At 51.0% G+C, this 14,192-nt stretch overlaps 1 protein-coding gene across 4 annotated transcripts in view; it reads left to right on the plus strand.

Moving 5' to 3' along the window:
- Positions 1-5,460: 5,460 nt before the first annotated feature.
- Positions 5,461-14,192, plus strand: part of GRM7 (glutamate metabotropic receptor 7) — a 274,151-nt gene continuing 265,419 nt past the window's right edge. For 2 of the 4 annotated variants that reach the window (XM_032194322.1, XM_032194321.1), the window contains exon 1: positions 5,464-6,090. In XM_032194322.1, the coding sequence (XP_032050213.1) occupies positions 5,524-6,090 (567 nt within the window). In that variant the 5' untranslated portion in view covers positions 5,464-5,523. Of the gene's footprint in view, positions 6,091-14,192 lie in introns of all 4 variants that reach the window. The other 2 variants (XM_032194324.1, XM_032194323.1) reach the window with 2 other exon arrangements.

The raw sequence follows: 14,192 nt of genomic DNA on the forward strand, positions 1-14,192 counted from the left end.
TGGGAGGTGGTGTCCAGCCTCGCGCTGCAACTCCTTCTTCTGAGTGTGCTACTTTGATGGGATTGTTTCATAACGCTTTGTTTTTCCAAAATATAGCAGGTTTGGCTTCAAGACTGAGTGGATGCTAGTATTTAGATAAATTTTGAACTCAGTTTTTGTTATGTCTGAAACCATCTTCTTGACAAAGACAATTGTGGTTTGAAAAAAAAAAAAAAAAAAAAAAAGAATGAAGAACTGAAGACTTAAAGTTGCTGTAAATATTCCCCATTGGTTATCTTGCAAGTTCTGTATATTGGTCTGATGGTAGTTTTTATAAATAACATCCATTGATGAAAATAATAATAAATTGCTGTCTCTGCACTTGCGTAAACATTCAGTGTGATTTTATTTTTCCTTCTTAATACTATTATCAACAACTATCTTTCTGGTTGAGCTCCTAATCCACAAGATATGGTACATCATCATGCAGGAGTACGAACGGTCACTGTCACTGCACACAGGCACCTTCTGTGGCTGCGGCTCCTTCGGCAATGAGCAACTCCTGCAGGCAGCCCCACGGCATCTGCCAGAACCCCTTGGGCAGCCTCCACACGGACCTGATCAGCCTCAGCCTCCACATGGACCTGACAGGTCCAAGCCCCAGCCCAGAGGCTTCTGCTACCCCAGAGATTTTTCCCTTTTCAAGCACTGGCAGCCTGTGTGGAGGAGGCTGGGCCTGGGATATGAGTGAAAATGGAAAAATATCTTTTCAAGCATCAAAACCAGGGAAATGTTTCCCTCCAGAGAGGAGGCGAGGATAGCTCTCAGAGCCGCACTGCTCTGTTTGGTTTTATACAGGATCATGACCGTGTGTTGCCAAAGAGTGTTAGGCCCAGGTACTTTGTGTTTCAGCACAGAGTATCCATTGCATATATTTTCAGAGGCTTGGGAACAATCACTAATGCTTATTTTATATTTACTAACTTACATGTACTATAAATATATAATTTATAATATAATTCAATATTTTTACTTATTAGCTTATAATAAATATATAAATAATTTGCTTCTTATATAAGGCTTAGCGAGAGATCCAGGCCACTACATCCTTCGAAGAGAATTTGCTCTCCCCATCTCCCTGGCAGCCAGCGCCACACTGACACTTTCTCATTGTAAACAGCTTCAGTAAAACACCGAGTTAAGGATCAGGGTTTTTCACTAGCCTCTGCTCCAAAAATTCATTATTTTCTGAACACCAGATAAGCAGGAGCTCTGGCTGCTGTCCCAACACTGACTTCACCCAACAAATTAATTGCTTGTACCATGTCCATTACAGTTGTTCAAAATGACCTCCAACTGTGCACGGCAGCAGCATGCTACATTACCAAAATTTGAAATATTGTCTTATTTCTCTTTTCTGCTATTCTGTAGCTCTTTGTTTTGCTTCCACTGGTCTGTTGTAAAACGATTTTGTGTTCACCCTGCCAGTTGCCCACATAAAAGCAATGTTTAATTATACAGCATCTTTGAAAGTAGATGCTGGTAAGATCCTCCTGTGATGGAAATTGCGTCGCTCCCCTGAAGGATGCCAGCTATGATGCCGATTTCTTTCTGGCAATGTCTTTGCTTATCCAGTACCAATTTGGCTGAATCCACGATCTTATTTGACAGACAAGTTAAGAAATGTTTTTGAATATGCTTTTGGATGTGTTTAACCACTGGCTGTTTACTTTTAAACAAATTATCTTACTAAAAAGATCAGGCTAGGTTTTGTTGTTTCTTTCTTTGTTTGTTTTTAAGTTTTCTTTCTTTTTTTTTCTTTCCTTTTTCTAATTTATTTTTTATTTTTCTGTGAAGCAAACTTTCCCAGTGGGAAGTGGAGTGCATCCCCGGTGCCTGTCCAGGAGCAGTGGGGGCGTGGGTGGGCTCGGCACTGCACGGAGAGGCAGCAGTGCTCACATGCATTAAGATGCCCTGCAGATCTCCCCTCACCTCTCGGACAGACAAAAATGTAATAGCTTTGTTCTTATCACATCAAGTCTACAGCCTGCTCTGGTGTGAGCACAGTGCTCCGGTGCTGAATTAGGGCATCTAAAGAAAGCAGTCACTGCTCTCTGGGAACTTAGCAAGGGACTTTTGCTGGGAATTTGATTTAGTACAAGAATGACTAATTACGAGGTGAAATACAAGGCATAACATTGAAATGACTTTCCCACCAGTGGAAAGATAAAAATGTGCTTTTATCAATATTCCCATTAAATACATAAAATGTTGTCATTCTGCAGCTTTGTTAGAACAACATTGCTTTCTGAGAGTCAGTTCAGATTAGGGATACAACTTTAACATGATTTAGTGTGTTGAAACTCTGAATTCTCACTGATGGCTCTAAGAGTGGGGCAGTTAAGTGTGGAGCAGCCATAACCTAATTTATGCCTAGGTACTGCAGGTTGAGTCCAAGCAGAGAGCAGCTCCTCTGGTGGGCGCAGGTGTGGAGAAGAATTTCTTAGATCCGCAGGGATGGGGGCTGCAATTCAGGGCAGGTTCTGAAGCATGGATAAGTTGTGATAAGTTGTGATATCTGTGTGATGCCTTCAGGATGGTATTTAGCCAGCACTCTCTCACCTCCACGTATTCCATAAGCCCAGCCAAATGAAATGCTTCTTCAAAGTAAAACCCGGCAGTAACAGATGCATAGGTTAGTATTTTAGTTCCTTGTCTGAGAGCACCAGATTGAATATAGGTAGCCAACTGCATGGAAGGGAAAGAGATCAAGTACAAAAATGGGGAGGTTACTAACTATTTTAAGAGTTAAATATAAAAACCAGGAAAATAAAAGCTGATAAACACAGCTTTTGTTTCAGGCGATGTCCGATGAAACTGTGGTGCTTGTTACCACCGGACACCACTGAAGCAATGTGCTTAACAAGAGTGGAAGAGGGACCAGGCACTTTTATGGATATCAGGAATATCCAGAGTAATGATTAACTATATCAAAATTTGTAATGTAATTAGAATAATTTTTCATGCTTCATGGCTTAAACCAATTTCTGTCTATGAGAGACCAGGATGAGACTTATGGTAGGAGCAGATTAAAGACATCTGCATACTCCAGAGCTCCTGCATTTTCTTCTGGAGGCTCTGCTGCGCTTGCAAAACAAGATACTGGGCTAGGACAGACCCTAGGCCTACCTTGATCTAGTGTGTTGTTTTTTATGTGCCTTTAGGGAACTTGGCATGGAATATGGAGACTTATTTTTTTAGGTAATGAGAGTGTGATGAAAAGGAGGATGAAGTAGACAGCAGATGGATTTTTCTGTAATTTTTGAGAGGATAAACATGTTGAATGTAACTGCAGATTTGCTCAAAGAAAAAAAAAAGAAAAGGAGAGAAAAAAAAAAAAAAAAAAAAGGCTTTCAAATTCAGGAGGTAGCTTCCTGCAAAACAAGGCACAGATTTGCCAAAAAGAAAAAAAAGCCTTAAAAAACTTTCAAATTCATGAGGTAGCTTCCTGCAAAACAATGAGATTTATTAGAAAAGATGATTTATGTTTATATCCTTTCTGAATCTTGAGCACTTAAGGCAAGCTTGAGTCATGCCTGCAAACTCTTCTCCACAGCCACTAGAGTCGGATTTTTTAATACTAATAAATACAGCGAAGACTCTCAGAGAAGAGCTTTAAGTGGGCAAGAGGTAAATAAACACTGAAGAGCTCACACTTCACTGCACACGTTCAGATGTGAAAGGGGGCTGGAGCTGACATTACCAAGGAATGGTTGGGAAGGAAATCACCGACACTGTGCCACAGCTGAACCGAGGCAGCGAGCTACGCTGCGTGCGGGCATCGAGGCGGGCAGCTGGGCCCTGGCCAAGCTGCAGTTTGGCTGGTGGGGCTGGAGGATGGCGTGCATGAGCCCAGGATTGTGGGGAGGCAGCAGCCCAGTGCCCAGCACCCACAAGCCCCCAGCACCCTCGTGTCCCATCCTATGATGGTGGGCAGGGGAGGGGGGTCGGGAAATCATGGCTGTGCTTTCCTCCAGTGGTGAATAAAAACGATGAGCAACAGGGCCTGAGTGATGGCACAAGCTGGATTGCCATATGCAAATTGCTCTGAAATAATCTCTTCTGGGGTTTTCAGTCTGTGGAAAAGCTAAATTTTGGTCCTGAGCCCCAGAATTATAATTTCTAGTGGAGAATTCCAGCTGCTTTTGTTGGTGCTTATGCTTGTTACGTCCTGGCCCTACTGCAAAGCCCTCCAACTTACTGTGTCTGTCCAGTTTTACTGGACCTCTTTCACTGAGGAATAGGCACATGTCTGCTGTGGTCGTGGTGGAACTGAATAGCACCACCTTGGAAAACTTGGTTGTGGTAACTTCTGCCAAATGCAAATGGACATGGAGAGCCACAGTTCAAGGGGAAAAAATATAAAAGGTAAAAAATAGTGAGGTTACAATTAAAAAAAAAAATAGGAGAGGGAGAGGGAGAGATTTTAAGGTGTTAAAATGCCTAAATGATTACTGGAATGATGATTATCTTGCAAAGCCCTAGCCAGCTCCATCTGAAGTCAAGACCTGACTGGCAAAGCCCCTCACTTGTGCCTGCCAGAGCAGTCGTGCTCTCCCAGCTCTGGGTCATGCAATAAAATCTGGCTGGGCCTCAACAGGTAGAGACCATCAGAGCCGTGTTACTCTGCCTTCGCTGAAGCACCGTGTGTTGGAAACTCAGCAATCACCACAGCTCTCTATTAGCGCACACTTCCGAGCTGCAGCTGGACCGGGCAGGCTGCACAACCACCCACGGCGCGCTGCCGGTCCGGGCTGAGTTAGGGGCCATGCGACGAGCAGCAGCTCTACCCCAGATGGTTTTTGTGCAGCACGAACCGCCCGCTGCCCTCCGCCGGGCCAGGGCGCTCCGCACCGCGGCCCCGCGCCCGACCGCGGCTCCCAGGCGCGGCCGCGGGGAGCGGGGAGAAGGGAACGGGGAGAGGGGAGCGGAGAGAGGGGAGCGGGGCTGCCCTGTCCCGGCTGCGCCCCACCTGTTTGCCCCCGCTCCCCCTAGGGCCGGGATGCTTGAGCGGCTGTGGGCGCACGGCTCCATCCCGGGCTCCATCCCCGGCTCCATCCCGATTTCCATCCCCATCCCGAGCTCCATCCCCATCCCCGTTTCCATCCCGGTTTCCATCCCCATCCCCGTTTCCATCCCCAGCTCCATCCCCTGTCCCTGTCCCTGTCCCTGTCCCTGTCCCTGTCCCTGTCCCTGTCCCTGTCCCTGTCCCTGTCCCTGTCCCCATCCCATCCCCATCCCATCTCCATCCCCATCCCCGGTCCCCGGCCCGTTCTCGGGCTGCACGGCCGCATCCTGCGCAGCGGCGGCGGGCGGGGCGGCGGAGGGGGCGGGCGGCGGCGCGGCCCGGCCACCATTTAAAGCGGTGGCGGCGCGGCGGCGGCTCCCCAGTGCCGAGCGGCCGCCGGGCGCGGCGGAGGCAGGGGGGGAGCGGCCCGGCCCCGGCCCCAGCCCCGGGCACCCGGCGCCGCCGCCCCGGGCCGGATGAAGGCGCAGGGGAGCGGGGGGCATCGCCCGGGCGGCGGCGGCGGCGCCGGCACCATGGTCCGCCTGGGCAGGCTCCTGCGGCTCCTGACTCTGCTGAAGTTGCCCTGCTGCCTGCTGGAGTTGCTGCTCTCCGAGGCGGCGCGGGGGCAGGAGATGTACGCGCCGCACTCCATCCGGCTGGAGGGGGACATCACCCTGGGCGGCCTCTTCCCCGTCCACGCCAAGGGCCCCCCGGGCGTGCCCTGCGGGGACATCAAGAAGGAGAACGGCATCCACAGGCTGGAGGCGATGCTCTACGCCCTGGACCAGATCAACAGCGACCCGGAGCTGCTGCCCAACGTCACGCTGGGCGCTCGCATCCTGGACACCTGCTCCCGAGACACCTACGCGCTGGAGCAGTCCCTCACCTTCGTGCAGGCGCTCATCCAGAAGGACACCTCCGACGTGCGGTGCACCAACGGGGAGCCGCCCGTCTTCGTCAAGCCGGAGAAAGTAGTTGGGGTGATCGGGGCGTCGGGGAGTTCCGTCTCCATTATGGTGGCCAACATCCTCCGGCTCTTCCAGGTAGGGCTGCTGCCGGGCCGGGCTCGGGGCTGCGCTCGGGCCCCTGCAGGTGCTTCCCTCGCCTCCCCCCGGAGCGGAGCTGAGCGGAGCTGAGCGCCTCTCCTCGCCTCCCTCCCAGCCTTCCCTCTCCGTTTCGGCACCCCCCCGGCTCCCTTCCCGGCGGTGCGTGGCACTCTCTGGATTTATCGCCCCATTTGCAAGAAGCAAGCCGTGAAGGAAGAGGAGAGAATTAAAAAAAAATAATAAAAAAAAAATAAGGCGATGATTGAGCTGGGTTTGCATCGGAGAGGAATCCGGCTCGGCGGGCGCAAGGCGGAGGGGGCACGGAGCGGGCGGGGGGCGCCGCAGCCACCCCCGTCGGGGGTCCGGGGGTCCAAGGGGGGCTGCCCCCGGCGGCCACGGGGCTGTGCCGGGCACTGCCAGGCGTCCCCTCGCCCTTCGGGGCCGGGCAGGGCGCTCTGCCCCGCGGCCGTGCGGGGCCGGGGCCACCCCCGCTGGACGGGGAGGGCAGCGCGGCCACCCCGGGGCTGGGGGCGCGGGTCCCTGACCGGGTACGAGGCGGAGGGGCTGCGGCTGCCCCCGGTCCCCGGTGCCCCTCGGAGCTCGCCGTGCCCCGGGGAGCCGCCGGCAGCGGGCGCGGTGGCAGCGGCAGAGCCGCCCCCAGCTGCACCGTGCGCCGAGGGGTTGCTCGCTTCCCATCCTGCGCCTTCGCATGCGGGGGCGGTGGGCTGCGTGTGCGGGGTGCGGGGGAGGTGGTTTTTTATTTCTCGTTTCGGCGGCGGGGGCAGCGCTGCCCGCTTTTCCCAGCCGGCAACCCGCGGGGCTCTGCCGGCAACCCCCAGCGCTCCGCGTCCCCGCGTCCTGCCCGCTCTCCCGAGCGCTCCTCACGGACCCGCTTCGGTTTTCCTCGCTCCCCCCCCAGCTCCCGGCAGGTGGAGACGCGGCTCGCAGCGCCCTGGGGTTCCCAGCCGCCGGCCCTCGCTTTCCGGAGCCCGCAGGGTGCGAGCGGTGCCCGGGCTGTGCCCAGGTTCTGCCCCAGCAGGGTCTGCTCTGCCCGGGGCTGCCGGCAGCAGGGCAGGCGGCATCGGCACGTCTGAACGCCTGCAAAGGCACACGGTGGGCACCGCGCTGAGGTCTCACTCCGGGGGGAATCCTCGGAGCCTTCCCTCCAAAGCCACGGCACCTGCGAAACCTTTGGTGCCGCCGGACTTACGTAATGGGGCTTGCAGACAGCACGGCGTGCGGGCAGTTTGTGCGGGTAGTGGTATTTCTGTCTATCCAAACATTTTAACATATTGTGACTAAGCATCTGCTCCAAATTGCTTTTTATCCAAATCACCCAGAAAGCAGGAACTGGTACATCCTGAGAGAGATTTACTGAATATGTATTTTGCAGATTGGTTCTGCCTCCTTTAAGCACATTTTTCATGCCATAAAACTGTTCCCTCTTGTCCTGTCCTCCTTCAAAACCAGTTCAGAACGTGTCCCAGCCAGAGAGAGAAATAAGGAGGAAAGAAATATTTTGAGGTAAGAGGAGGACTGTGCCTATTAAGCAACTACGTGCTGTTGTATGGGGAGACAGAAGCAATCAGCTGCTAGAAAGAAAATCAGCAGCACACTTGTTAACCTAAATGCTTTCCCAGATGCATTAGCTTTTGCCCCCAGCGTGTTCCTCGAGGGTCTCTGCAGGTTTCCTGGCCGTGGCAGTGCGCTGAGGGGTGGGGGGTGGCTCCTGGACGGGTGTTCTCATGCACGAGCTGCCGCTCCCCTAACGTCTCCTAGATGAATTCTCTTTCCATCTGTGGAGGCCTCTGCAAAGAAATCTTACTCACTAGTGTTTACATTTCTCTGACAGTATTTTGGAAGAGAATTGAATTACTTGGTACTCTACCTTAAAGTCGGGGAGAAGAAACGTGTGTAAGCCATGCAGAGCCTGGGGGGGGAGTTCCTCAGCTGGCTACCGGTGCTCGTGGGCTCTGTCCCCAGGGGGGTGTTTGCCCTGCTCTCTGCACACCATGTTACTGTGACCGGCCGTGCCACTCACCTGCCTGCTCCCGATACAGCACAGAGCTTTGGGAGCATCTGCAGCTAACGCCAACAGGTGTATCAGCAGGGGAAAGCCGTGCCGAGGTCCTCTGATCTGAATTAACCCGTGCCATTACTGCTTGAAGTTCTGTGGAAGCTTTCCTTTGATAAAAAAAACGATGCAAAGAATCTGTATTAGCTGTCCTTTCAGCACAGGGACAAGCCCACAGGTCCCTCCCCCTGCCTCTATCTCTGAATTGCACCTTCAGTGAAAGCCGCAGGGACTGGCTGGGGCAGGGGGTTTTGCCTGGTGCCGTGGGAGCTGGAAAGCTGCCGCAGCAGGGGGATGCTGGCCCCGGCGATGCCCGCGTGCCTGCCGTGCTCCTCGTGCCGGAGTGAAGCTGCCGGGGATGCTGAGATGCGGGCACTTGTCAGAGTGCTCTGCCTCTGGGGCATGGAGGGGTTGCCGAGCTGTTTGCCATGGGCACAGAGCTGCTATGGGGGCAGGACATCTCCCAAAGCCACGTACGTGAGGATTTCTCTTCTGAAATGACAGCTGATGAAAGCTATAAACAGCTGCACTCTGCAAGCACAGGGTTTAGCGAAAGGAGGAGGAGTCTGAGCCTGAATTCAGTGCCTGGTATTGCCACAAACTTGCTGTGGGCCTTAAGAGAGTTACTTGGGATGTTCAGCACAGCCCAGCTGGCACCGAGGTCCCACAAGCCTGACCCACACAGAGGGGACCTGGGGGCAGCCGGGTGCTGGGCTCACATCTGATGGCAACTGTCCGGTTTGGTGCCAGCTCCCTGCAGGAGGGATGGAGTTGGGGATGCCTCCGGCTGGATGCTTTCTTCTTGCTGTTATTTAATTTCTCCCTCTTCAGAAGCAGAGTGGGAGCTGTGCCCGCTGGGCAGTGGGCTGGGTGCTTTGTCTGTGGGCTGGGACCCCCAGCACGTGTGCCACGCTGCCGTAAAATACGTGAGCTCTGTGCAGGAGGTTGTGCTTCCTTTCCTGCGTGGAAGGCGATGCATTTTCATAGATTTTTCTAGGACACTGCAGAACGTTGCTGGGAAATGGTGGTTAAGCTACAAACTTTGGGCAGAGGACTGTGTGGGGGAGGCGTGCTGCTGAGCACGAGGGGCCTGAGCCTCCCGCACAGGGGGCAGCATTAATGCAATAGGAGTAACAGCACTGGGTGTGCTGGAGCGTGGAGGGAGAAGTGCATAAATATTCAAGTGTGTCAAGTACGGTGACTTTTTCAAAATACAATTCTATTAGAGTGTGCTGCTAAATAGTATGCAGATTGTAAATTAAATATTTGTTCTAAAAATAAAGCAGAAACAATTTAGAAAGCTGTTTCCAAATGCATGAGGGATTTCGAGGCAGTATGTTTTTTAGGCTGCTGGTTTTGCATTGTAAAAAATGTTGGTACTTCAGTGTCATAGTTTTCTGTACAAATTTAACTCCATGAAATTCAATAACTGTGCTGGAAAAAAAAAAAAAAGCCAAATGCTTAATCTGTTTCATCTTCTATCAGTAAAACCATGCAATATGGGGAATATCAGCACACTCATTTCTTTTCTTCTACTGGAAAACTCATTTTTGGACTCCGTTCTCATTACAGCCTTCGATAATGAACTAATTACTGCTCCAGGTTTCTGTCCTCAGTGGATGTAATTTTAAATAGTCAATCAACAGTAGCTCCTCCTGTCTGAAAACCTTTTTCTTGTATCAGTGACGGTTCCTGTGGCCTGTGAGGGTGCATGGCCAAGCTCCTTCAGGGAACTGTTTAGAAAACAGAGTGGGATAAAGGCGTACAACTAGATTGGAAGTGTAAATTGAAACTCCCTCATATCCCTTGGGTGCTTTTGCCTGTATTTCCTTCTGCGGGTACCTTAACACTGAATGAGAGATGAAGGTTGCAGTGCCTGCCTTCTGCTGGAGACACGATGAGGCCAGCAGAAATGTGATTATTTGGAAAGGAACAGAACTTAGAGGTGCAGCTCTGAGCTGGATGCTTCTTTTTTTGTAGAGGAGGGCGTGCATTTTCCAAGAATATCTAAGTTGGGATCTCCTCTTTGCCAACGCTGCATCAACAGGCTGCGGCTGGCTGAGCTACAGCGTTCGAGCTGCTGCCGCCCGTATCGACGGAGATCGTGGCGCGCTCTCAGCTGCTGGCGTGAGGGAATTAAATTTGGCTTTGGCAGTCATCAGATCCTGTTCCTGGTGGATTTACTGCACGGTCGAGGGGAAGATAAGGGCTGTGTGAGGATTGCTCCAGAGAACGAGTGCTGCTGTCGTTTCAGGGATGTTGAAGGGGTGGTTTTTAAGCTGCTGCTCTGACCAGGTTCTATGAAGTCCTTCACACCACAGCAGAAGGATTTGCAAACTAACGGCTTTCTCCCTCTCATTTGTTCAAACTTCCCATGGGAATATGAGATGTAGGCCCCAAAGTGAGCATTTGCATAGCCAGAGGTTCCTCTGGAGCCCCTCCTGCTGCCCCTAAGAAGGCAATTCCAGTGCCCAGTGTAATTCACTGCAGTTACCTCCTGTGGGGGCGCTCGGCTTATCTCTGGCCTTGGGGAAGAAACCCAAGATGCTTTAGCAGCATTTTTCTCTAGGTGCTAATTACATTCAAAAGGAAAGGAAAATTCTTGTGCCAAGAACTCGCGTGTTTCCATGAGGAGCTTCTAGTGGTATGCTGGAGGTGCTGTGAATATATATATATATATATATATATATATATATATATATATATATATATATATATATATATCTTCTTTGGGGGGGAGAGAGGGAACATGGTAAAATTTATGTTCTTGACAAGGTAAAGTTCAATATTAGCAAGAACCTCAGCTCTTAATCTAGTTTCAAATGTTTCTCTGTAGCCTTCAGGTTGAAAAGACTGCAAGGAGACAGTTGGAAGAAGACTGTTTCTGCCAGGGGAGCCAGCAGGAGGAGTGGGAGTGAGCAGGGGGCTGGCAGATAACTGGGGTGCCGTGGGGGCAGCACGTGGGGTGCTGGAAAGTGTCTGCCCGGGTGGTGAAAGCACGTAGCAGCAAGTACATCGTGCAATTCCCAGCTTGCTCCCGAAATGAGAAAAGGTGACCTCTTTGGGATGACAAATGGAGGGATCATTTCAAGGCATTAATTTTTATGAAAGAAATATTGATCTGGTTTTGAATCTCATAACACTAATACTGTAAAACTACATGTACTATATTCCGTATTATATTCTATTAAATGAGTTTTGCTTGGAGGCATTAAAACCCTCCAACACAGTGCTGTGCATCATAATATCAGATGTTGTTACTTCTATTTATAGTGATATTCAAATTAATCTCAATGAGTGACAATGATGACTGTCCCAGACATAGGACCATGATGAGTTTTATCATAATATTGGAAGATATGAAGCATGTAATTAAGGCTGTTTGAGAGCATGGTATCCAATATAGTCGGGTCATTAGTGTGGTGGAGTGGGCATCCAGGCAGAGAGAATTCTGAAGAAAAACAAGTATTTCTCATGGCCTTCCTTGCTACTGATGATTCTCAAGGTCCTAAACCCCTTCTGCTGGGGGCAGCAGAGCTGTTCTGATTGACCACCAGCAGAGCTGAGAGCAAAGCGTGGTCTCATCATGGGTCACTAAAGCGTGGTAGCCTTGCCGTGGCCAGGGCCACAGTCACTTGGGCTGGTGGAGCTCCCATGCACTGCCTTGGGTGAGTGACAAAACCACCTAGAGGTGTGGCACACACTTGAATCTGGTGTTGGGGCACAGGGTGTTGCACCCTGAGCACAGCTGGCAGTGGGGTGCAGGTGATGGGCACTACTCTGCTGGGTCGGGTGCTTCCAGTAACACCACCTGGCAGCTGCTCCTACATCTCCAGACCAACTCCAGCTCGAGCAGCATTGCCCAACTTCCCTCTGATGTTGTTTGGTTTGTACTGAGGTAAGTGATGCTTTTGCTGTGTCATTTGGGATGTTCGGGAGAGGCATTAGCATGCTGAATGGATGTGAGTGTTGCAGGGTGTATATCCTCTTCTTCTTCAGCTGCTGTGGTAATGCAGACCGGTGCTGCACTTTGGAGTATTTTTAAATGAACTTGGAAAGCATTCCCAAACCCCCGTGAAGTGCTCCTAATTAGAGATTGCCTTTCTGCTTGTGTGAAGATGTGCAGCACTCAGACTACCTGGCCTCTGATCCGAGTGGGAGGAGGAAGCAGGCATGGGAGACCTGCCTCTGAGTGCCCGCGCTGCACAGGCTCCATCTTCTCACACGCAGGGCACATCAAATAGCTCCCTCTTTGTGTAAAGGAGAGCCTGACCTGGGGAGGTGGAGAGGACAGCTAGAGTAGTGTTAAAAGTTGTTAGACTTTTTAAGTTCATTTTGATGATGGCTCTGCTTTAATGTATGTGAACATGCTTGTGTATGTAGGGGTTCGTATATCCACTTATATATGTTGATACATGTCCTTTTATATACTTATAGATATCTATCTATATATATTTTTTTATATTCTGTAAACACAAGTGACCTGTATTTCAATATCTTGCTCAGGAATGATGCTGGGGTGGGAAGGGGGGAGCCAGCACATGTGCCAGGTCATGGTAGGTGAGGGTGGGATGGAGCACACCTGGGCTTCCACTGAGCGCTGCTGTCAGTGTGCAGACAGCCGTGTCACCTGGCTGCTCAGCTTTCTGGTTCTGCTTGTCTCACGTTATTATGGTGTGAGGCTCAGAAGAATCATGGATGGGTGATTTAATGGAGAAAGATGAGTTCTAGTAACACAGAGCCACCTCAAAGACGTTCAGCAATGCAGGCAACAGGTTGTGCTCAGGCCTGGCTGTTCCTGCTGGACAGGGAGCAATGGATGAGCAGAACCCATGATGGAAAGGGGGGAAGCCCTGAGGGGTTGGTTTGTGTGCAGCTGGTGCAGGGTGAGATGGTGACCTGGAAGGAGGATGCTCTGCAAGGGCAGCTCTCCCTCTCTTCCCAGCAGCAGAAGCCTCAGGTCTTCCCCCAGCCTTGCTGGAGCTGCTTTACTGCTTCCAGTTCAAAGGCAAGATAATCTGGACCTGGCTCTGGTGTGGTCCCTTTGCTCCACTGCTTGCTGTAGATATGCCCTTAGATCTTGCTTTTACTGTTTTACAACTGCTCTTGCCTTTTTGCTTGTGGGTATAACAACTGCTGACAAAGCCAAAGCCTTAAGCTGTAGATACGTGCTGAAAAATGACTGTGATCCAGGTTCTCCTCAGATGGCTTGGTACAAACCCACATCTCCGCTTCCTTTGTAAGAGATTTCACACCTCTGTCCCTGCTGGCAGGGTTTAGCACACGGAGCTGCCCGGGATGCCCGTGGTCGGTGTGCAGAGCACTCCCAGCCCCGCAGCTCCACTCTCTGTGCTGTGGGGCTGAAGGCGAGGAGGCTCCAGCTTTAAACACCGCTTGTCACTGGGAGCACAAAGAAGTTGATTGTAGTGCTGTTACAGAGGCTTTCCAGGGTTAGCTGGAAAAGTCATCCCCTTTGTTCATAAACTGAAGTTCAGGTGGAGAAACGATGGTGTAAAAGTGACTATACATCCCTGCATGTGATTTTTACAGCAGGCATTTATTACTATCTTACACGAAGGCCCTAATCCTAACCTTTCTTAGAAGAGTGCCAATAAATAAGTGGGACTATAAATCTGAAGATTGCAGTGGATGCAGGCACGTACTTGTCTTACCACAAATTTCCAGTGCTTTCTTTGAGGAGTCCACCCAGCACTGGCTGATGTCAGTGGGGTGGCAGCTGGGCAGGGATCCATCCGATCCCCTTGGACAGCTTTAAGCTTCCCTTTGTCCTGGTTCCAGGAGACCTCCTAAAACAAAAATAAGCAGAGACCAATCCATAATATCAAAGCCACTCACTAGAAACCAGGTGTTTTTGTCCTCATCAGGGGTATTAGGAAATTTTGTAAGGCCCAAGAAAATTGAAATGGGGATGGGGGATGGAATTCCTTATTAAATCTGGGTTAGGAACATGAGAATTTGGTAGTCTGTACTGCTCACACCTTGCTGGCTGGATTTTGCCCACCTT

This window comes from Aythya fuligula, chromosome 10, assembly GCF_009819795.1.
Source record: "Aythya fuligula isolate bAytFul2 chromosome 10, bAytFul2.pri, whole genome shotgun sequence".
Lineage (NCBI taxonomy): Eukaryota > Metazoa > Chordata > Aves > Anseriformes > Anatidae > Aythya > Aythya fuligula.